The following is a 24997-nucleotide window of genomic DNA, read 5'->3' on the forward strand; positions in this document are numbered from 1 at the left end:
TGGCTTCAATTGATACTCACTGTTGTTTCTTCGGCTTCAGAGCTGTTGATATTATTTATGTACTTACTCTTAGAAGCTACTTTGTTTCATTCTTTGCTTTGACCGACTGGTCCGCTTACAGTCTGTTTGTGATGTGTCGAATATTTATCCAATCCTTGTGAAGTATGATGAGTGCGCGCACTTTTTGAAAATTGTCGGTTGATTCCCGTCTCCTACCGCTTCTCTTTATATTCAGAATTGGTTCTGGGAGTGGGATCTAGCAATCTCCTACCAATTCAGTTTGCACCTATTATATTGGTGTAATTCTGATAATGGTCCTGGGAGATCTATTTGCCTTGTCTTTCGTTCTGGGAGCTTAGTAGTTTGATCTACGCGTTTCAGCTAAGAATAGCCTTTATCAAGATGGTTCCTTGTCTACCGCTCCTTCCTTTTATACCTGTGAAATTAACCCATTCTTCATTTCTGTGTTCAATTAGTATACTTAGGTTCATCCCAACCACACCTGTTGCTTCATTTCTTTATGCTGCTCAATTTTTGAAAGATACATTTACTTTTGAACAGATTTATAAATGTATACTTTTGAACTTATATAAATGTTTCATCATACAGTGTAATACATATTAAATGCAATAAAGTGGAAAAAATATAAAAATAATAAAAGATAATAACAATGACAGAGAAAAAAACAATGTTCAGTTGCCTTAATTTCATGTGTCAATTATTTTTAATTATTTTGAAAAACGATGTTTTACCCTTTCATAAAATCTAAAAGTTTTTAGACTGATTTTTTGTCACTAAAAGAGTGATGATAAGATATCATCTTATCATCCATCTTTTAGTGACAAAAAATCAGTCTAAAAACTTTTACATTAGAATAGATATTGTATATTACACAAAATATAGAGATAAATAAATTTGGTGGATAGAGAAAAAAGGAAAAAATATAATTAGTAGTCATCTTTCAAAAAAAGATCCAACGAAGAATGAATAAAATAATCTTCTGGCGTAAAGTTTCGCATAGAAATTAAAGAACGGCAAAGTTAAGGTCTGAGAGACTAATTTAAACATACGGATTCATTGTCACACTATTTTTAGGAAAGGGTAAAACATCGTTTTTCGAAATAATTAAAAATAATTGACACATGAAATTAAGGCAACTGAAAATTGTTTTTTTCTCTGTCATTGTTATTATCTTTTATTATTTTTATATTTTTTCCACTTTATTGCATTTAATATGTATTACACTGTATGATGAAACATTTATATAAGTTCAAAAGTATACATTTATAAATCTGTTCAAAAGTAAATGTATATTTCAAAAATTGAGCAGCATAAAGAAATGAAGCAACAGGTGTGGTTGGGATGAACCTAAGTATACTAATTGAACACAGAAATGAAGAATGGGTTAATTTCACAGGTATAAAAGGAAGGAGCGGTAGACAAGGAACCATCTTGATAAAGGCTATTCTTAGCTGAAACGCGTAGATCAAACTACTAAGCTCCCAGAACGAAAGACAAGGCAAATAGATCTCCCAGGACCATTATTAGTATTACACCAATATAATAGGTGCAAACTGAATTGGTAGGAGATTGCTAGATCCCACTCCCAGAACCAATTCTGAATATAAAGAGAAGCGGTAGGAGACGGGAATCAACCTACAATTTTCAAAAAGTGCGCGCACTCATCATACTTCACAAGGATTGGATAAAGATTCGACACATCACAAACAGACTGTAAGCGGACCAGTCGGTGAAAGCAAAGAATGAAACAAAGTAGCTTCTAAGAGTAAGTACACGAATAATATCAACAGCTCTTAAGCCGAAGAAACAACAGTGAGTTTCAATTGAAGCCACAACAAAGCCACCACCTGGATTATAAAACAAAGTACATCTCGAATTAACTGCTCATCTAACGATACAATTGAACAGTTCATAATCATTGTACTCAAACACACTACGATACAGACCTGGACATTTGACATTTAATATTCATCTCTCACACGCTGAAGAAAAAAGTCAAAATTTATGGACTAATGTAATATTTATAATCTACTGAAGATAAGAACATATATACTGAGATAGAATTGAGCATTGTGTAATACATCAGAAGTGCTTAAGATTTACTCTATGCATGTAATACATGGCTAGTAGTAGCTAATTCAGAAACGCCTTAATCATTAAAATGTATACATATGTTTTTATGCAAAGCTTAAAATAACTGAATATTTAATAGTTGGGGACACCGGTGTCTATTTTTAATAATTTTAGTAATTAGCGAGATATCTGTATGTCAATTTATTTTTTATATTTTACATTTTTATTTTTATGTATAGAATAAAATTTAATTATTTCTATCTATGGTATTACACCCTTTATTTGGGCAATTACAATTAGAGCGAACATTGGGTCCGTTAGTCAAATATTCTAATTTGTGAGAAATTAGAATAGTTAGGAGGCTTGCACTGCAATCTCTAAGGAATAGTGTACACCCACCCACCTATTTATAAACTTTGATGAATGAAAGTGCCCCTGTTTTTAATAGTATGTTTAAAAAACGGGCTTTCATTCACCAAAGTTTACCTTCACCTTAATGTGTATAGTTTATTTAAGGGCCAATGGTTTAGTGCTGGATAGGGCTATCTTTTCCATTCCCTTCTTTTTCCTCATTCTTACTAAATATTATTGCCTTTCTTCTTTTTTCTTACTTTTATTAATACATAATTAATAACTATAGTCCCCTAGCACCAGTAATTGCTACACAACACGTAAAGGTAGCAATTATTTGTTAAATCTCTCCACTAACTAACTACGTGGTGCGGTTACTTTATATATATATATATATATATATATATATTGTTTTCCTAAATAAATATATTTCTAAATTATACAAAATACAAAAAGCATTTAAATGTTTTGAAAACAATTATCTAGTTTATCTCACACACAATATTGTTTTGAAGTTGTACAAAAAAGTACAGTCTTTAAATAGCGCTAAACAGATGTAGCCACTGATATTAAACACTAAAAATGCAGTTGTATAAATAGTAATGCAAATTTTACCTGTAGAAGTCAAAAATGCAAAAAGAATCAGTATATAGAATGCTGTCCCCATTCTGACTGTAATTCTTTGCAGGGCAAAGAAAGATGTGACAGCAGGCATATCTAAATCTTTATATATATACGTACATACATATATATATATTTCAATATGTAAATGCAAAGACGGGTGACATTTAGGGAGTGACCATATTTCACGCCTATTTCTTGTAAAAAAAACACGTTTTATTTGCTGATTACTGTAAACCTAAGAGACTAAAAAAACAGGTTTTCTGAAGGAAAAAAAGAAAAACTGATATGTGTCATAGAATTTCTACTTATCAACCTTGTTAGATGTGTCTATGGGTTACTATAAGTAGTAATGCTTTAAGCAACACGTTAAATTCAACAAATAAGAGCAGATACCACAAAGAGGTGGATATGCTCAGAAAAAAAGATTTGCTTTTCTGCACTATCTGTATATAATAGAATAATGATACATAAAATGTAACTTATAATTATTTTAAAAATAAAAAACAGCAAGAATAGAGAGTTGCTTGCTGCTCACACACAAAATGTACCCCCCGTGCAGTTCTATTATGATTACAAGATAAATCAATTGTATTGAAACTAGAACAAAGTTATTAGCATATTATTAGAGAGGAAAAAGCTGCAATACTATTAGACACCCACAAGTACTGTGTCTTTACATCTCTTTAATTAATCACTCAGCGTTAGCTATCAGTTAAGTTATATACAAATTTTGGTCAACACAGTGACCCCACTTGCGGTGCTAACAGTACTAGGAGAGTACCAGAAAGTTTAGCCTTCTCTAAACGTAGGTTCAATTACAAATCGTTAGCCATTTTTAAACTAGTTCAATATTATAAAACACGACCGCGTCAGGGGACTTTTTTGTATTTTAACTGCCCTCCGGTTGTTGTAAAATGTAAAAACAATGTTGAGCTAGTTTAAATTTAATTAATTAAAAGTTAAATTTTACGTATCATCATTCTAGTATATACAGATAGTGCAGAAAAGCAAACAAAATTCTGAGAATATCCACCTCTCTGTGGTATCTACTGTTATTTGATGAGGTTTTCTTAAATAACTGTAAAATAGAGACTCATATGTACAACCATGTTAAAGGGACAGTCAACACCAAAATTGTTATTGTTTAAAAAGATAGATAACACGTTTACTACCTATTCCCCAGCTTTGCACAACCAACATTGCTAAATCAATATAGTTTATAACATTTAAACCTCCAAAGTTCTGCCTGTTTCTAAGCCACTATAGACAGCATCTTAATCACATGCTTTTTTAATTTGCTTTTTACAACAGGAAACTGCTAGTTCATGTGGGCCATATGGATAACACTGTGCTCACGCCCATTGAGTTATTTAAGATTTAGCACAACACAGTACTAAATGCAAGTCAATAGATAATAAATAAAAAGTCATGTGATCAGGGGGCAGTCTGCAGAGGCTTAGATACAAGGTAATCACAGAGGTAAAAAAGAAAAATTATGCTTACCTGATAAATTTATTTCCTCTTGGACATGACAAGTCCACGGCTCATCTCATTACTTATGGGATATTCACCTCCTGGTCAACAGGAGGCGGCAAAGAGCACCTACAACAAAGCTGTTGAATAGCTCCTCCCTTCCCTCCCACTCCAGTCATTTGACCGAAGTTAGTAAGAGAAAGGGAAAAACTAAAGGTGCAGAGGTGTTTGAAGTTTTAGAAAAATATCATCCTGTCTAAAAAACAGGGCGGGCCGTGGACTCGTCATGTCCAAGAGGAAATAAATTTATCAGGTAAGCATAAATTTTCTTTTCCTCTTAAGGACATGACGAGTCCACGGATCATCTCATTCCTTATGGGATACAATACCCAAGCTTAGAGGACACAGATGATACGGGAGGGACAAGACAGGATACCTAAACAGAAGGCATCACTGCTTGAAGAATCTTTCTTCCAAAAGCCGCCTCAGCCGAGGCAAAAGTATCAAACTTATAGAATTTAGAAAAAGTGTGCAGAGAGGACCAAGTAGCAGCTTTACAAATCTGTTCAACAGATGTTTCATTCTTGAATGCCCAAGAAGAAGCTACGGCCCTAGTAGAATGAGCCGTAATCCTCTCAGGAGGCTGCTTCCCAGTAGTGATGTTGCAAACCTAAAATTTTGAGTTTGCGAACCGCGAACGCGAACTTCGGTAAATATTTGCGAACCGGCAAACCGGGCGAACCTCCATTGACTTCAATGGACAGGCGAATTTTAAAACCCACAGGGAGTCTTTCTGGCCTCAATAGTGATGGAAAAGTTGTTTCAAGGAGACTAACACCTGGACTGTGGCATGCCGGAGGGGGATCCATGGCAAAACTCCCATGGAAGAGTACATAGTTGATGCAGATTCTGGTTTTAAGCCATAAAGGGCATAAATCACCTAACATTCCTAAATTGTTTGGAATAACGTGCTTTAAAACATCAGGTATGATGTTGTAACGATCAGGTAGTGTAAGGGTTACGCCGTTTCACAGTGACAGACCAAACTCATTTAACGCACCGCAAACAGTCCATTTGCACAACCACAAGATCGATAGATTTGATAGATAGATAAATAGATTATATAGATCAAAAGATGCAATATACATTTGATAGATACCAATTACATAGATCAAAAGATGCAATATAAATTTGATAGATACCAATTACATAGATCAAAAGATGCAATTTACATTTGATAAATACGAATTACATAGATCAAAAGATGCAATATACATTTGATAGATACGAATTACACGGATCAAAAGATGCAAAATACATTTGATAGATACAAATTACATCAATAGATGCAATATACATTTGATAGATACGAATTAGATAGATCAAAAGATGCAATATACATTTGATAGATACGAATTACATAGATCAATAGATGCAATATACATTTGATAGATACGAATTGCATAGATCAATAGATGCAATATACATTTGATAGATATGAATTGCATAGATCAATAGATGCAATGTACATTTGATAGATACGAATTGCATAGATCAATAGATGCAAAATACATTTGATAGATACAATTGATAGTTAGATAGATTTGATAGATAAATAGCTAATTTGAAAGATATATAATTTCCCAGGCAGAGAATTACAAAGACGTGCATTCTGGGACCCATGGTAAGGTTACTTCCTTTTGCACAATCGAGTATACCAGTTGCAGAGGTTCTGACCTTGCATTCTGGCTGCACCTCTCCCTGCAAGAGAGATCTGTTACAGAGTCTGTGGGCCTCTATGCAAAGAGCTGGCCTGCCTGAAAGGAGCAGCAAGGCAGATCAAAAGATGCAATATACATTTGATAGGTACGAATAACATAGATCAAAAGATGCAATATACATTTGATCGATACGAATTACAGAGATCAATAGATGCAATATATATTTGATTGATACAATTGATAGTTATATAATTTCCCTGACAGAGTATAACAATAAAACATGCCGTCTGGGACCCATGGTAAGGTTACTTCCTTTTGCACAATCAAGTATACCAGTTGAAGAGGTTCTGACCCTGCATTCTGGCTGCACCTCTCCCTGCAAGAGAGATCTGTTACAGAGTCTGTTGGCCTCTATGCAAAGAGCTGGCCTGCCTGAAAGGAGCAGCAAGGCAGATCAAAAGATGCAATATACATTTGATAGGTACGAATAACATAGATCAAAAGATGCAATATACATTTGATCGATACGAATTACAGAGATCAATAGATGCAATATATATTTGATTGATACGATTGATAGTTATATAATTTCCCTGACAGAGTATAACAATAAAACATGCGGTCTGGGACCCGTGGTGTGTTAAGCACTAAGTAGTACTATTCTTAGCAGTTTAATACCTGTTACTCCCCCTATCGGGGGAGGTCTATATGGCCTTGATTTTCGTAACAGGGAGATGGAAGAAGATGCTTGGTCTGTCCTCCTACTTCAAATTTGTCCGAAACACAAGTTGCTGTCACAAAACAGTCCGGCCACGAGATCGATAGATTTCATAGATAGATCCATAGATTACATAGATCAATAGATGCAATATACATTTGATAGGTACGGATAACATAGATCAAAAGATTCAATATACATTTGATCGATACGAATTACAGAGATCAAAAGATGCAATATATATTTGATAGATACGAATTACATGGATCAAAAGATGCAATATATATTTGATAGATACGAATTACATGGATCAAAAGATGCAATATACATTTGATAGGTACGAATTACATAGATCAAAAGATGCAATATCCATTTGATCAATACGAATTACAGAGATCAATAGATGCAATATATATTTGATTGATACGATTGATAGTTATATAATTTCCCAGACAGAGTATAACAATAAAACATGCGGTCTGGGACCCGTGATGTGTTAAGCACTAAGTAGTACTATTCTTAGCAGTTTAATACCTGTTACTCCCCCTATCAGGGGAGGTCTATATGGCCTTGATTTTCAGAACAGGGAGATGGAAGAAGATGCTTGGTCTATCCTCCTACTTCAAATTTTTCCAAAACACAAGTTGCTGTCACAAAACAGTCCGGCCATGAGATCGATAGATTTGATAGATAGATCCATAGATTACATAGATCAATAGATGCAATATACATTTGATAGGTACGAATAACATAGATCAAAAGATGCAATATACATTTGATCAATACGAATTACAGAGATCAAAAGATGCAATATACATTTGATAGATACGAATTACATCAATAGATGCAATATACATTTGATAGATACAAATTACATAGATCAAAATATGCAATATACATTTGATAGATACGAATTACATGGATCAAAAGATGCAAAATACATTTGGTAGATACAAATTACATCAATAGATGCAATATACATTTGATAGATACGAATTACATAGATCAAAAGATGCAATATACATTTGATAGATATGAATTACATAGATCAATAGATGCAATATACATTTGATAGATACAAATTGCATAGATCAATAGATGCAATATACATTTGATAGATATGAATTGCATAGATCAATAGATGCAATATACATTTGATAGATACGAATTGCATAGATCAATAGATGCAAAATACATTTGATAGATACAATTGATAGTTAGATAGATTTGATAGATAAATAGCTCATTTGAAAGATAAATAATTTCCCAGTCAGAGAATTACAAAGACGTGCATTCTGGGACCCATGGTAAGGTTACTTCCTTTTGCACAATCGAGTATACCAGTTGCAGAGGTTCTGACCCTGCATTCTGGCTGCACCTCTCCCTGCAAGAGAGATCTGTTACAGAGTCTGTGGGCCTCTATGCAAAGAGCTGGCCTGCCTGAAAGGAGCAGCAAGGCAGATCAAAAGATGCAATATACATTTGATAGGTACGAATAACATAGATCAAAAGATGCAATATACATTTGATCGATACGAATTACAGAGATCAATAAATGCAATATATATTTGATTGATACAATTGATAGTTATATAATTTCCCTGACAGAGTATAACAATAAAACATGCCGTCTGGGACCCATGGTAAGGTTACTTCCTTTTGCACAATCAAGTATACCAGTTGCAGAGGTTCTGACCCTGCATTCTGGCTGCACCTCTCCCTGCAAGAGAGATCTGTTACAGAGTCTGTTGGCCTCTGTGCAAAAAGCTGGCCTGCCTGAAAGGAGCAGCAAGGCAGATCAAAAGATGCAATATACATTTGATAGGTACGAATAACATAGATCAAAAGATGCAATATACATTTGATCGATACGAATTACAGAGATCAATAGATGCAATATATATTTGATTGATACGATTGATAGTTATATAATTTCCCTGACAGAGTATAACAATAAAACATGCGGTCTGGGACCCGTGGTGTGTTAAGAACTAAGTAGTACTATTCTTAGCAGTTTAATACCTGTTACTCCCCCTATCGGGGGAGGTCTATATGGCCTTGATTTTTGTAACAGGGAGATGGAAGAAGATGCTTGGTCTGTACTCCTACTTCAAATTTGTCCGAAACACAAGTTGCTGTCACAAAACAGTCCGGCCACGAGATCGATAGATTTGATAGATAGATCCATAGATTACATAGATCAATAGATGCAATATACATTTGATAGGTACGAATAACATAGATCAAAAGATTCAATATACATTTGATCGATACGAATTACAGAGATCAAAAGATGCAATATATATTTGATAGATACGAATTACATGGATCAAAAGATGCAATATACATTTGATAGGTACGAATTACATAGATCAAAAGATGCAATATCCATTTGATCAATACGAATTACAGAGATCAATAGATGCAATATATATTTGATTGATACGATTGATAGTTATATAATTTCCCAGACAGAGTATAACAATAAAACATGCGGTCTGGGACCCGTGATGTGTTAAGCACTAAGTAGTACTATTCTTAGCAGTTTAATACCTGTTACCCCCCCTATCCGGGGAGGTCTATATGGCCTTGATTTTCAGAACAGGGAGATGGAAGAAGATGCTTGCTCTATCCTACTACTTCAAATTTTTCCAAAACACAAGTTGCTGTCACAAAACAGTCCGGCCATGAGATCGATAGATTTGATAGATAGATCCATAGATTACATAGATCAATAGATGCAATATACATTTGATAGGTACGAATAACATAGATCAAAAGATGCAATATACATTTGATCGATACGAATTACAGAGATCAAAAGATGCAATATACATTTGATAGATACGAATTACATCAATAGATGCAATATACATTTGATAGATACAAATTACATAGATCAAAAGATGCAATATACATTTGATAGATACGAATTACATGGATCAAAAGATGCAAAATACATTTGATAGATACAAATTACATCAATAGATGCAATATACATTTGATAGATATGAATTACATAGATCAATAGATGCAATATACATATGATAGATACGAATTGCATAGATCAATAGATGCAATATACATTTGATAGATATGAATTGCATAGATCAATAGATGCAATATACATTTGATAGATACGAATTGCATAGATCAATAGATGCAAAATACATTTGATAGATACAATTGATAGTTAGATAGATTTGATAGATAAATAGCTAATTTGAAAGATATATAATTTCCCAGGCAGAGAATTACAAAGACGTGCATTCTGGGACCCATGGTAAGGTTACTTCCTTTTGCACAATCGAGTATACCAGTTGCAGAGGTTCTGACCTTGCATTCTGGCTGCACCTCTCCCTGCAAGAGAGATCTGTTACAGAGTCTGTGGGCCTCTATGCAAAGAGCTGGCCTGCCTGAAAGGAGCAGCAAGGCAGATCAAAAGATGCAATATACATTTGATAGGTACGAATAACATAGATCAAAAGATGCAATATACATTTGATCGATACGAATTACAGAGATCAATAGATGCAATATATATTTGATTGATACAATTGATAGTTATATAATTTCCCTGACAGAGTATAACAATAAAACATGCCGTCTGGGACCCATGGTAAGGTTACTTCCTTTTGCACAATCAAGTATACCAGTTGAAGAGGTTCTGACCCTGCATTCTGGCTGCACCTCTCCCTGCAAGAGAGATCTGTTACAGAGTCTGTTGGCCTCTATGCAAAGAGCTGGCCTGCCTGAAAGGAGCAGCAAGGCAGATCAAAAGATGCAATATACATTTGATAGGTACGAATAACATAGATCAAAAGATGCAATATACATTTGATCGATACGAATTACAGAGATCAATAGATGCAATATATATTTGATTGATACGATTGATAGTTATATAATTTCCCTGACAGAGTATAACAATAAAACATGCGGTCTGGGACCCGTGGTGTGTTAAGCACTAAGTAGTACTATTCTTAGCAGTTTAATACCTGTTACTCCCCCTATCGGGGGAGGTCTATATGGCCTTGATTTTCGTAACAGGGAGATGGAAGAAGATGCTTGGTCTGTCCTCCTACTTCAAATTTGTCCGAAACACAAGTTGCTGTCACAAAACAGTCCGGCCACGAGATCGATAGATTTCATAGATAGATCCATAGATTACATAGATCAATAGATGCAATATACATTTGATAGGTACGGATAACATAGATCAAAAGATTCAATATACATTTGATCGATACGAATTACAGAGATCAAAAGATGCAATATATATTTGATAGATACGAATTACATGGATCAAAAGATGCAATATATATTTGATAGATACGAATTACATGGATCAAAAGATGCAATATACATTTGATAGGTACGAATTACATAGATCAAAAGATGCAATATCCATTTGATCAATACGAATTACAGAGATCAATAGATGCAATATATATTTGATTGATACGATTGATAGTTATATAATTTCCCAGACAGAGTATAACAATAAAACATGCGGTCTGGGACCCGTGATGTGTTAAGCACTAAGTAGTACTATTCTTAGCAGTTTAATACCTGTTACTCCCCCTATCAGGGGAGGTCTATATGGCCTTGATTTTCAGAACAGGGAGATGGAAGAAGATGCTTGGTCTATCCTCCTACTTCAAATTTTTCCAAAACACAAGTTGCTGTCACAAAACAGTCCGGCCATGAGATCGATAGATTTGATAGATAGATCCATAGATTACATAGATCAATAGATGCAATATACATTTGATAGGTACGAATAACATAGATCAAAAGATGCAATATACATTTGATCAATACGAATTACAGAGATCAAAAGATGCAATATACATTTGATAGATACGAATTACATCAATAGATGCAATATACATTTGATAGATACAAATTACATAGATCAAAATATGCAATATACATTTGATAGATACGAATTACATGGATCAAAAGATGCAAAATACATTTGGTAGATACAAATTACATCAATAGATGCAATATACATTTGATAGATACGAATTACATAGATCAAAAGATGCAATATACATTTGATAGATATGAATTACATAGATCAATAGATGCAATATACATTTGATAGATACAAATTGCATAGATCAATAGATGCAATATACATTTGATAGATATGAATTGCATAGATCAATAGATGCAATATACATTTGATAGATACGAATTGCATAGATCAATAGATGCAAAATACATTTGATAGATACAATTGATAGTTAGATAGATTTGATAGATAAATAGCTCATTTGAAAGATAAATAATTTCCCAGTCAGAGAATTACAAAGACGTGCATTCTGGGACCCATGGTAAGGTTACTTCCTTTTGCACAATCGAGTATACCAGTTGCAGAGGTTCTGACCCTGCATTCTGGCTGCACCTCTCCCTGCAAGAGAGATCTGTTACAGAGTCTGTGGGCCTCTATGCAAAGAGCTGGCCTGCCTGAAAGGAGCAGCAAGGCAGATCAAAAGATGCAATATACATTTGATAGGTACGAATAACATAGATCAAAAGATGCAATATACATTTGATCGATACGAATTACAGAGATCAATAAATGCAATATATATTTGATTGATACAATTGATAGTTATATAATTTCCCTGACAGAGTATAACAATAAAACATGCCGTCTGGGACCCATGGTAAGGTTACTTCCTTTTGCACAATCAAGTATACCAGTTGCAGAGGTTCTGACCCTGCATTCTGGCTGCACCTCTCCCTGCAAGAGAGATCTGTTACAGAGTCTGTTGGCCTCTGTGCAAAAAGCTGGCCTGCCTGAAAGGAGCAGCAAGGCAGATCAAAAGATGCAATATACATTTGATAGGTACGAATAACATAGATCAAAAGATGCAATATACATTTGATCGATACGAATTACAGAGATCAATAGATGCAATATATATTTGATTGATACGATTGATAGTTATATAATTTCCCTGACAGAGTATAACAATAAAACATGCGGTCTGGGACCCGTGGTGTGTTACGCACTAAGTAGTACTATTCTTAGCAGTTTAATACCTGTTACTCCCCCTATCGGGGGAGGTCTATATGGCCTTGATTTTTGTAACAGGGAGATGGAAGAAGATGCTTGGTCTGTCCTCCTACTTCAAATTTGTCCGAAACACAAGTTGCTGTCATAAAACAGTCCGGCCACGAGATCGATAGATTTGATAGATAGATCCATAGATTACATAGATCAATAGATGCAATATACATTTGATAGGTACGAATAACATAGATCAAAAGATTCAATATACATTTGATCGATACGAATTACAGAGATCAAAAGATGCAATATATATTTGATAGATACGAATTACATGGATCAAAAGATGCAATATACATTTGATAGGTACGAATTACATAGATCAAAAGATGCAATATCCATTTGATCAATACGAATTACAGAGATCAATAGATGCAATATATATTTGATTGATACGATTGATAGTTATATAATTTCCCAGACAGAGTATAACAATAAAACATGCGGTCTGGGACCCGTGATGTGTTAAGCACTAAGTAGTACTATTCTTAGCAGTTTAATACCTGTTACTCCCCCTATCAGGGGAGGTCTATATGGCCTTGATTTTCAGAACAGGGAGATGGAAGAAGATGCTTGGTCTATCCTCCTACTTCAAATTTTTCCAAAACACAAGTTGCTGTCACAAAACAGTCCGGCCATGAGATCGATAGATTTGATAGATAGATCCATAGATTACATAGATCAATAGATGCAATATACATTTGATAGGTACGAATAACATAGATCAAAAGATGCAATATATATTTGATCGATACGAATTACAGAGATCAAAAGATGCAATATACATTTGATAGATACGAATTACATCAATAGATGCAATATACATTTGATAGATACAAATTACATAGATCAAAATATGCAATATACATTTGATAGATACGAATTACATGGATCAAAAGATGCAAAATACATTTGGTAGATACAAATTACATCAATAGATGCAATATACATTTGATAGATACGAATTACATAGATCAAAAGATGCAATATACATTTGATAGATATGAATTACATAGATCAATAGATGCAATATACATTTGATAGATACAAATTGCATAGATCAATAGATGCAATATACATTTGATAGATATGAATTGCATAGATCAATAGATGCAATATACATTTGATAGATACGAATTGCATAGATCAATAGATGCAAAATACATTTGATAGATACAATTGATAGTTAGATAGATTTGATAGATAAATAGCTCATTTGAAAGATATATAATTTCCCAGTCAGAGAATTACAAAGACGTGCATTCTGGGACCCATGGTAAGGTTACTTCCTTTTGCACAATCGAGTATACCAGTTGCAGAGGTTCTGACCCTGCATTCTGGCTGCACCTCTCCCTGCAAGAGAGATCTGTTACAGAGTCTGTGGGCCTCTATGCAAAGAGCTGGCCTGCCTGAAAGGAGCAGCAAGGCAGATCAAAAGATGCAATATACATTTGATAGGTACGAATAACATAGATCAAAAGATGCAATATACATTTGATCGATACGAATTACAGAGATCAATAGATGCAATATATATTTGATTGATACAATTGATAGTTATATAATTTCCCTGACAGAGTATAACAATAAAACATGCCGTCTGGGACCCATGGTAAGGTTACTTCCTTTTGCACAATCAAGTATACCAGTTGCAGAGGTTCTGACCCTGCATTCTGGCTGCACCTCTCCCTGCAAGAGAGATCTGTTACAGAGTCTGTTGGCCTCTGTGCAAAAAGCTGGCCTGCCTGAAAGGAGCAGCAAGGCAGATCAAAAGATGCAATATACATTTGATAGGTACGAATAACATAGATCAAAAGATGCAATATACATTTGATCGATACGAATTACAGAGATCAATAGATGCAATATATATTTGATTGATACGATTGATAGTTATATAATTTCCCTGACAGAGTATAACAATAAAACATGCGGTCTGGGACCCGTGGTGTGTTAAGCACTAAGTAGTACTATTCTTAGCAGTTTAATACCTGTTACTCCCCCTATCGGGGGAGGTCTATATGGCCTTGATTTTTGTAACAGGGAGATGGAAGAAGATGCTTGGTCTGTCCTCCTACTTCAAATTTGTCCGAAACACAAGTTGCTGTCATAAAACAGTCCGGCCACGAGATCGATAGATTTGATAGATAGATCCATAGATTACATAGATCAATAGATGCAATATACATTTGATAGGTACGAATAACATAGATCAAAAGATTCAATATACATTTGATCGATACGAATTACAGAGATCAAAAGATGCAATATATATTTGATAGATACGAATTACATGGATCAAAAGATGCAATATACATTTGATAGGTACGAATTACATAGATCAAAAGATGCAATATCCATTTGATCAATACGAATTACAGAGATCAATAGATGCAATATATATTTGATTGATACGATTGATAGTTATATAATTTCCCAGACAGAGTATAACAATAAAACATGCGGTCTGGGACCCGTGATGTGTTAAGCACTAAGTAGTACTATTCTTAGCAGTTTAATACCTGTTACTCCCCCTATCGGGGGAGGTCTATATGGCCTTGATTTTCAGAACAGGGAGATGGAAGAAGATGCTTGGTCTATCCTCCTACTTCAAATTTTTCCAAAACACAAGTTGCTGTCACAAAACAGTCCGGCCATGAGATCGATAGATTTGATAGATAGATCCATAGATTACATAGATCAATAGATGCAATATACATTTGATAGGTACGAATAACATAGATCAAAAGATGCAATATACATTTGATCAATACGAATTACAGAGATCAAAAGATGCAATATACATTTGATAGATACGAATTACATCAATAGATGCAATATACATTTGATAGATACAAATTACATAGATCAAAATATGCAATATACATTTGATAGATACGAATTACATGGATCAAAAGATGCAAAATACATTTGGTAGATACAAATTACATCAATAGATGCATTATACATTTGATAGATACGAATTACATAGATCAAAAGATGCAATATACATTTGATAGATATGAATTACATAGATCAATAGATGCAATATACATTTGATAGATACAAATTGCATAGATCAATAGATGCAATATACATTTGATAGATATGAATTGCATAGATCAATAGATGCAATATACATTTGATAGATACGAATTGCATAGATCAATAGATGCAAAATACATTTGATAGATACAATTGATAGTTAGATAGATTTGATAGATAAATAGCTCATTTGAAAGATATATAATTTCCCAGACAGAGAATTACAAAGACGTGCATTCTGGGACCCATGGTAAGGTTACTTCCTTTTGCACAATCGAGTATACCAGTTGCAGAGGTTCTGACCCTGCATTCTGGCTGCACCTCTCCCTGCAAGAGAGATCTGTTACAGAGTCTGTGGGCCTCTATGCAAAGAGCTGGCCTGCCTGAAAGGAGCAGCAAGGCAGATCAAAAGATGCAATATACATTTGATAGGTACGAATAACATAGATCAAAAGATGCAATATACATTTGATCGATACGAATTACAGAGATCAATAGATGCAATATATATTTGATTGATACAATTGATAGTTATATAATTTCCCTGACAGAGTATAACAATAAAACATGCCGTCTGGGACCCATGGTAAGGTTACTTCCTTTTGCACAATCAAGTATACCAGTTGCAGAGGTTCTGACCCTGCATTCTGGCTGCACCTCTCCCTGCAAGAGAGATCTGTTACAGAGTCTGTTGGCCTCTGTGCAAAAAGCTGGCCTGCCTGAAAGGAGCAGCAAGGCAGATCAAAAGATGCAATATACATTTGATAGGTTCGAATAACATAGATAAAAAGATGCAATATACATTTGATCGATAAGAATTACAGAGATCAATAGATGCAATATATATTTGATAGATACAATTGATAGTTATATAATTTCCCTGACAGAGTATAACAATAAAACATGCGGTCTGGGACCCGTGGTGTGTTAAGCACTAAGTAGTACTATTCTTAGCAGTTTAATACCTGTTACTCCCCCTATCGGGGGAGGTCTATATGGCCTTGATTTTTGTAACAGGGAGATGGAAGAAGATGCTTGGTCTGTCCTCCTACTTCAAATTTGTCCGAAACACAAGTTGCTGTCACAAAACAGTCCGGCCACGAGATCGATAGATTTGATAGATAGATCCATAGATTACATAGATCAATAGATGCAATATACATTTGATAGGTACGAATAACATAGATCAAAAGATTCAATATACATTTGATCGATACGAATTACAGAGATCAAAAGATGCAATATATATTTGATAGATACGAATTACATGGATCAAAAGATGCAATATACATTTGATAGGTATGAATTACATAGATCAAAAGATGCAATATCCATTTGATCAATACGAATTACAGAGATCAATAGATGCAATATATATATATATATATTTTTTTTTAAATAAATTTTTATTTGAGGAAAGCACAAAATACAAACAGATGAAACATTTTCAATGATACAGACAAAGGGAGAGAATAACAACTACTAGGGTAGTTTCAAAAATTTCAATATAAATGATATTCCAATGTTACATGACATCTCAAAAAAAACATTTCCCTCAGTTTTATATTAATAAGGTACATAACAACAATTACTTACGTAAGTGGGGATATATGCTCTCATAGGGTAGTCTCAAGAAGGGTAATGGGGTAAGGAGTGGAGAGAAGGATAAGGAGAAGATATTGAGTCAGAAGGGTGAGTGAGAAGTGGGTGAGTTAAAAACTTCAATTCTGACCTTGTAGAAACTAGACTATATGTCTCCGGGTCCTAGTTTGGGTAGCTATGAGAGCGTTACAATTAGAGAGAGAGTTACTATTTTTAAATATGAAGAGCCCACTTATATGAGTGAAGGGAGAGGGATGCAGCGGGCAAAAGCCGCTCGTATTGGGGGATAAAAGGGCTTTAGGGAAGGGGAGTAGCGGGGGATTAGGGTTGCTTAGATAATGAGCTTTTAATTAGGACGTGTCGTGGTGAAGAAGAAGAGATGCAGACCATAGAGTGGGGAAAAGGAGAGAAGAAAAGGGAGAGCAGCAAGGTGTCCACAAGAATAACCAGTACTGGGAATGAGAAGGTTAAGGTTGTTTACTGTAGTGTAATATCTGTGGGGACTATTACAGGAAGGATTTCTGTAGAGTGGGGTCCTTACAGGAGCTGATATGGGCTAGTCTAAGTGGAGGGAGGGAGGCAACGTTAGTGTATTCTGAGAACTGAAGGAGGGGGGGGTGTCTGATTGGGGTTCTGCTTCACTTGACAGGCTAAAGTCAGGAAGGAAAAGGGAGAACTAAGGGCGACAATACTCATTAGGAGCAATAACTATTGGAGAAGAGAAATCTGTCTAATACTAACAGAGGAAAGTAAAGTGAAACCAACCTGCATAACATTTCAAACATTATAACCACATCAGATAAAACGAGCTAAACAGGGTGAGGGTTCAGCTGTATAATAGTATTATACGGAAGACTACAACAAGGAGTTTACTATATTTCTGAACCATGCAAGGATATACTTATAAAATAACATCGTAGTAATACACACATCATGAAAACAGTTCTGTCTGTTGGTACCTGGTGTTATGTAAATAATAACTTAGAGAATTGGTGCTACTATATGAGAGATGGAGTGTGCATTAGTTGACTAGAGTCAAGCTGTTTATCTTAACGTGATATTCGGAGCGTGGAACAATGAGGGTAGGCTATGAGGGTTTTAGGCCCGAATATGGATATCTACCATTTTCCTGAAGATCCGATATGATTAATTAACAATTTTTTCCCTATGGCGGATATTAAACAATGTCAAACAGACAATTAAAGGTTTGGGTAAGCTCTGTCGCATACATAACTGTCTCACTATATAGAAAGAGCAAAGTAAAATTTTAAGGCCTAAAAGGAGTGTCCAGGACCAGTAGGTTGTTGGAACTAGGAAATGTATCATGTGGGGAGTACTTAGAGTGGGTTCCGAAGTGTAGGGGCGACTAAGATTACAAAAATATTCAGTCTATAGGCTGACCGAATATGAGCTAAGAGATATCTCTAAGTATGGGGGCAAGAGTTGATTAGGCCTATTGTGTGTAGCTTAAGGTGGTTAGAAATAATAATACAGCATGAACTATAATATAATGAGAAACAAAGCATATAGACTAGGTGTCAAATTTCGAACATTAACAAATACAATATACATTTACGTTACCCTTCCATCTTTTTCCAGTCTCTATTAGTTAAGAGTTCCAGAAAGATAAACAGTGTCATTCAAGGGGGGATCAGGGGAGGAAAAGTGGTGGGGACAAAATGTGAGTATGATGGACAAGAAAGGGGCAGTCCAGTGGATATAGACCTAGCAGAATTTAGTAAGGTGCATCACAGTACATGGAAAATTGAGACCTTCTCTTCACAACTGAAGCTGATTCGGAGGTGGTGATGATGGGGGTCCTCCCCTTGAAGATTGGAAACTGAAAACTTGGTGTTGAGGCCGCCAGGGGGCTGCAGTGATATTGAGCTTCTTGGTGGTGTCCAGTGGGGCTGGAGGAATATTGTCGGCTGTGAGGAGTTTCAGGGACTGTAGAATCTGAAAACCTTGGTCAAGAGTGGTGATGGTGTATGAGGTGTCATTGAATTGAAAGAATATACGAACAGGAAAGCCCCATCTGTATTTAATGTTATTCTTACGAAGGCATTGAGTGACTTGGTGAAAAAGTCTTCTTCTAGATAGGGTGTGTGCCGAGAGGTCTGGGAAAACCTGTATGTCCTTAAATGAATCCCCCAAGGCCTTCTTCTGAAATGAAGCCTTGAGAACTCTTTCTTTAAAAGTGAAGTAATGTAAGTGAACAATTACATCCCTGGGAGACCCCATGGGTGCATTTCGTGGTCTAAGGACCCTGTGAGCTCTGTCAATGAGGCTTTCCTGAGGGGAAGTAGGGCCAAGCAACTCTGTGAAGAGAGATTGTAGATGGGCAGGTAATTCCGCTGGGGTGACTTCCTCAGATATACCCCGTATTCTGAGGTTATTCCGGCGTGACCTATCTTCCTGGTCTGCTAATTTGGTCTCCAGACCTGAAATCATTTCAGCTAGCGATTGGGTATAACTTAACAGATTGGAATGGTCGACATGTAGATCCTCTTGTTTGTTTTCCAGAGAATCTGTTCTCTCTCCCAAAAGTGAGATATCTCTCTTCAACTCGGAGACTGAGGTTTTGAGTTCTTGCTTTAAGGAAGCGTGGTGGGAGTCCATTCTGTTCGAGAGAGCCTTGATGGATTCGAGGATAGTAGAAGAAGGGTGGGAGATTCTTTCTGTAGAAAGGGAGAGGGATCGAGGAGGTTCCTTGGCAGAGGTGATGGAGTCTCTGGAGTCATCATCAGAAAGCTCCTGGTCAGATGTATTCTTGTATGAGAAATGATCTGAGAGAGTCCGTTTCGGTATGTCTCCACATTTCGGTTTCTTTCTTTGTGAGTGAGCCATCTTACTCATGATAAATCCTACAAATCAGAGGCTCACTTGGGAAAGTTCTAATAATGAGTTCAGTGATAGGTCGTGTAGCAGAAAGAAAATGTCAGGCACCCCACAGGCGGTGGGGCCTAGCCCAGCATGAGGTAATGAGCTGTCTGTTAAGAATCAATTGTGCAGGGTAGTAGTGGTCTCCCACTAGTACTAAATTATGCCTTCTCTAGATTCACTCGGATTTTGATTGAAGATGGGCTGTAAGAAACTGAAGTGCCAGGTGACTCTCCCCCCTGGGGGTTGCTCTCTGCCGAGCGAGTAAGGAGAAGGGAAATGTGGGGTATGACCCGTGGGCACAGTGGGCCAACGGGAAAGGGAGGGGAGAGAGGTCAGAGATGTACAATGACAGTCAGTTTCACACTAGAGAGCAAAGGAGTAACCCAGCTAAGGCTTTGATAGGATATAGCTGCGTACAAAAAAAAAAAAAAATAGCAAGGGGAGGCTAGTGGGGAGTTGAAAGGTCCCACAAGTGATAGGTCAGGAAATCCTTAAACCCAAAAGTCAGAGTTATCACAGTTGACAGTTCTCAATAGCTTTAAATATAATTGTGTCTTCTGGGTAACAACTTTATAGGTGGAGGACACAACAGGTAGGCTTCAATTGGCGTTGTAGGTTCTCAGTAAAATACAGTCTTATAGTAGACAAAATTAACTAAAATCTCCCCCAATGTGATGCTGAGGAATATTAAAAGAGTCAATATTTCTGGGTAGGTGCTGCGGCAATTTCAAATGTGGTATGTCCTAGCCCTTGTCAATAGGCACTGTTTACTGGTGCTAGTGGCTTGTGGGAATGAGCAGATTTATAATTAAATCACAGTGAGACAGTATAGGGCAAAACGATGTATGGAGTCTCACACCAGCCGGCTTATAGAGCAGAGAGAATATGACTACCTCTATAGTAGTATCTTTGGGAGACCTGTGTCTTTCATCCTGTTCTCTATTTCCTTTTTTTACCTTAGGGCAAATATATAAGTCCCAGTTGTGTGTATAGTATAGGTTTACCCCACGTGGGGGCAGCTTACCCTTGAGGCCGGGACCGTTACGTTTCCTGAAAGTCCCTCTATCTGGAGAGTCAAGTTGAGGGGTCCGGCAGCTGGAAAGGTGCACTTTGGCCTCAGTTGCGACACACTGCGTGTCTGATGGAGTGGAGGAGAGGAGACAGGCCGTTGCGCTGCGCCGGGTTATGCCGGCACACCCGACTGAGCAGCGATAGAGAAAGGGCTGCCTTCCGATGAGGACAGGTAGCTGCTGAAAAGCTGCACAGAGTCAGGAAAGGAGACCGGGAGGTGTAAGTACTGCCCGTGGAGTAGATGTGTCGGCTGTAGTCCGAGAGCGGTATGACCGGAGGGCTGGAAACAGTCTGAACTCCTGGGCGCAGTAAATCCGGAAGTTTGTTAAAGAGAGCACCACATGAAAGTGTGGCGCAGTAGAGAATTTCCCAGACAGGCGAGGATAATTAGAGGTCTGGAATAAAGTCCGTTCTTGAAATTTACAGAAAGGTAGTCCCAAGGAGTTAAGGAAGTGAAATGTGATAAATAAAAAGGTTTTAAAGGTTTTAAAGGGTACAAGGAGAGAAAAAAAACAAAATTGGTCTGCAGAGCTCTTCTGTAATGCGACCACTCGCTATGATGGCAAACTCCGCCCCCAGATGCAATATATATTTGATTGATACGATTGATAGTTATATAATTTCCCAGACAGAGTATAACAATAAAACATGCGGTCTGGGACCCATGATGTGTTAAGCAGTAAGTTGTACTATTCTTAGCAGTTTAATACCTGTTACCCCCCCTATCGGGGGAGGTCTATATGGCCTTGATTTTCAGAACAGGGAGATGGAAGAAGATGCTTGGTCTATCCTACTACTTCAAATTTTTCCAAAACACAAGTTGCTGTCACAAAACAGTCCGGCCATGAGATCGATAGATTTGATAGATAGATCCATAGATTACATAGATCAATAGATGCAATATACATTTGATAGGTACGAATAACATAGATCAAAAGATGCAATATACATTTGATCGATACGAATTACAGAGATCAAAAGATGCAATATACATTTGATAGATACGAATTACATCAATAGATGCAATATACATTTGATAGATACAAATTACATAGATCAAAAGATGCAATATACATTTCATAGATACGAATTACATGGATCAAAAGATGCAAAATACATTTGATAGATACAAATTACATCAATAGATGCAATATACATATGATAGATACGAATTGCATAGATCAATAGATGCAATATACATTTGATAGATATGAATTGCATAGATCAATAGATGCAATATACATTTGATAGATATACGAATTGCATAGATCAATAGATGCAAAATACATTTGATAGATACAATTGACAGTTAGATAGATTTGATAGATAAATAGCTAATTTGAAAGATATATAATTTCCCAGGCAGAGAATTACAAAGACGTGCATTCTGGGACCCATGGTAAGGTTACTTCCTTTTGCACAATTGAGTATACCAGTTGCAGAGGTTCAGAACTTGCATTCTGGCTGCACCTCTCCCTGCAAGAGAGATCTGTTACAGAGTCTGTGGGCCTCTATGCAAAGAGCTGGCCTGCCTGAAAGGAGCAGCAAGGCAGATCAAAAGATGCAATATACATTTGATAGGTACGAATAACATAGATCAAAAGATGCAATATACATTTGATCGATACGAATTTCAGAGATCAATAGATGCAATATATATTTGATTGATACAATTGATAGTTATATAATTTCCCTGACAGAGTATAACAATAAAATATGCCGTCTGGGACCCATGGTAAGGTTACTTCCTTTTGCACAATCAAGTATACCAGTTGCAGAGGTTCTGACCCTGCATTCTGGCTGCACCTCTCCCTGCAAGAGAGATCTGTTACAGAGTCTGTTGGCCTCTATGCAAAGAGCTGGCCTGCCTGAAAGGAGCAGCAAGGCAGATCAAAAGATGCAATATACATTTGAGAGGTACGAATAACATAGATCAAAAGATGCAATATACATTTGATCGATACGAATTACAGAGATCAATAGATGCAATATATATTTGATTGATACGATTGATAGTTATATAATTTCCCTGACAGAGTATAACAATAAAACATGCGGTCTGGGACCCGTGGTGTGTTAAGCACTAAGTAGTACTATTCTTAGCAGTTTAATACCTGTTACTCCCCCTATCGGGGGAGGTCTATATGGCCTTGATTTTCGTAACAGGGAGATGGAAGAAGATGCTTGGTCTGTCCTCCTACTTCAAATTTGTCCGAAACACAAGTTGCTGTCACAAAACAGTCCGGCCACGAGATCGATAGATTTGATAGATAGATCCATGGATTACATAGATCAATAGATGCAATATACATTTGATAGGTATGGATAACATAGATCAAAAGATTCAATATACATTTGATCGATACGAATTACAGAGATCAAAAGATGCAATATATATTTGATAGATACGAATTACATGGATCAAAAGATGCAATATATATTTGATAGATACGAATTACATGGATCAAAAGATGCAATATACATTTGATAGGTACGAATTACATAGATCAAAAGATGCAATATCCATTTGATCAATACGAATTACAGAGATCAATAGATGCAATATATATTTGATTGATACGATTGATAGTTATATAATTTCCCAGACAGAGTATAACAATAAAACATGCGGTCTGGGACCCGTGATGTGTTAAGCACTAAGTAGTACTATTCTTAGCAGTTTAATACCTGTTACTCCCCCTATCAGGGGAGGTCTATATGGCCTTGATTTTCAGAACAGGGAGATGGAAGAAGATGCTTGGTCTATCCTCCTACTTCAAATTTTTCCAAAACACAAGTTGCTGTCACAAAACAGTCCGGCCATGAGATCGATAGATTTGATAGATAGATCCATAGATTACATAGATCAATAGATGCAATATACATTTGATAGGTACGAATAACATAGATCAAAAGATGCAATATACATTTGATCGATACGAATTACAGAGATCAAAAGATGCAATATACATTTGATAGATACGAATTACATCAATAGATGCAATATACATTTGATAGATACAAATTACATAGATCAAAATATGCAATATACATTTGATAGATACGAATTACATGGATCAAAAGATGCAAAATACATTTGGTAGATACAAATTACATCAATAGATGCAATATACATTTGATAGATACGAATTACATAGATCAAAAGATGCAATATACATTTGATAGATATGAATTACATAGATCAATAGATGCAATATACATTTGATAGATACAAATTGCATAGATCAATAGATGCAATATACATTTGATAGATACGAATTACATAGATCAAAAGATGCAATATACATTTGATAGATATGAATTACA

General features: G+C 36.0%; 1 protein-coding gene across 1 annotated transcript in view; it reads right to left on the reverse strand.

The window, feature by feature from the left end:
- LOC128656779 (deleted in malignant brain tumors 1 protein-like) overlaps window positions 1-3161 on the reverse strand; it is a 269497-nt gene extending 266336 nt beyond the window's left edge. The window contains 1 exon segment of the mRNA XM_053710923.1: window positions 3061-3161. Within this exon segment, the coding sequence (XP_053566898.1) occupies window positions 3061-3160 (100 nt within the window). The 5' untranslated portion in view covers window position 3161.
- Between the last annotated feature and the right edge of the window lie 21836 nt (window positions 3162-24997).

Source organism: Bombina bombina, chromosome 4, assembly GCF_027579735.1.
Source record: "Bombina bombina isolate aBomBom1 chromosome 4, aBomBom1.pri, whole genome shotgun sequence".
NCBI lineage: Eukaryota > Metazoa > Chordata > Amphibia > Anura > Bombinatoridae > Bombina > Bombina bombina.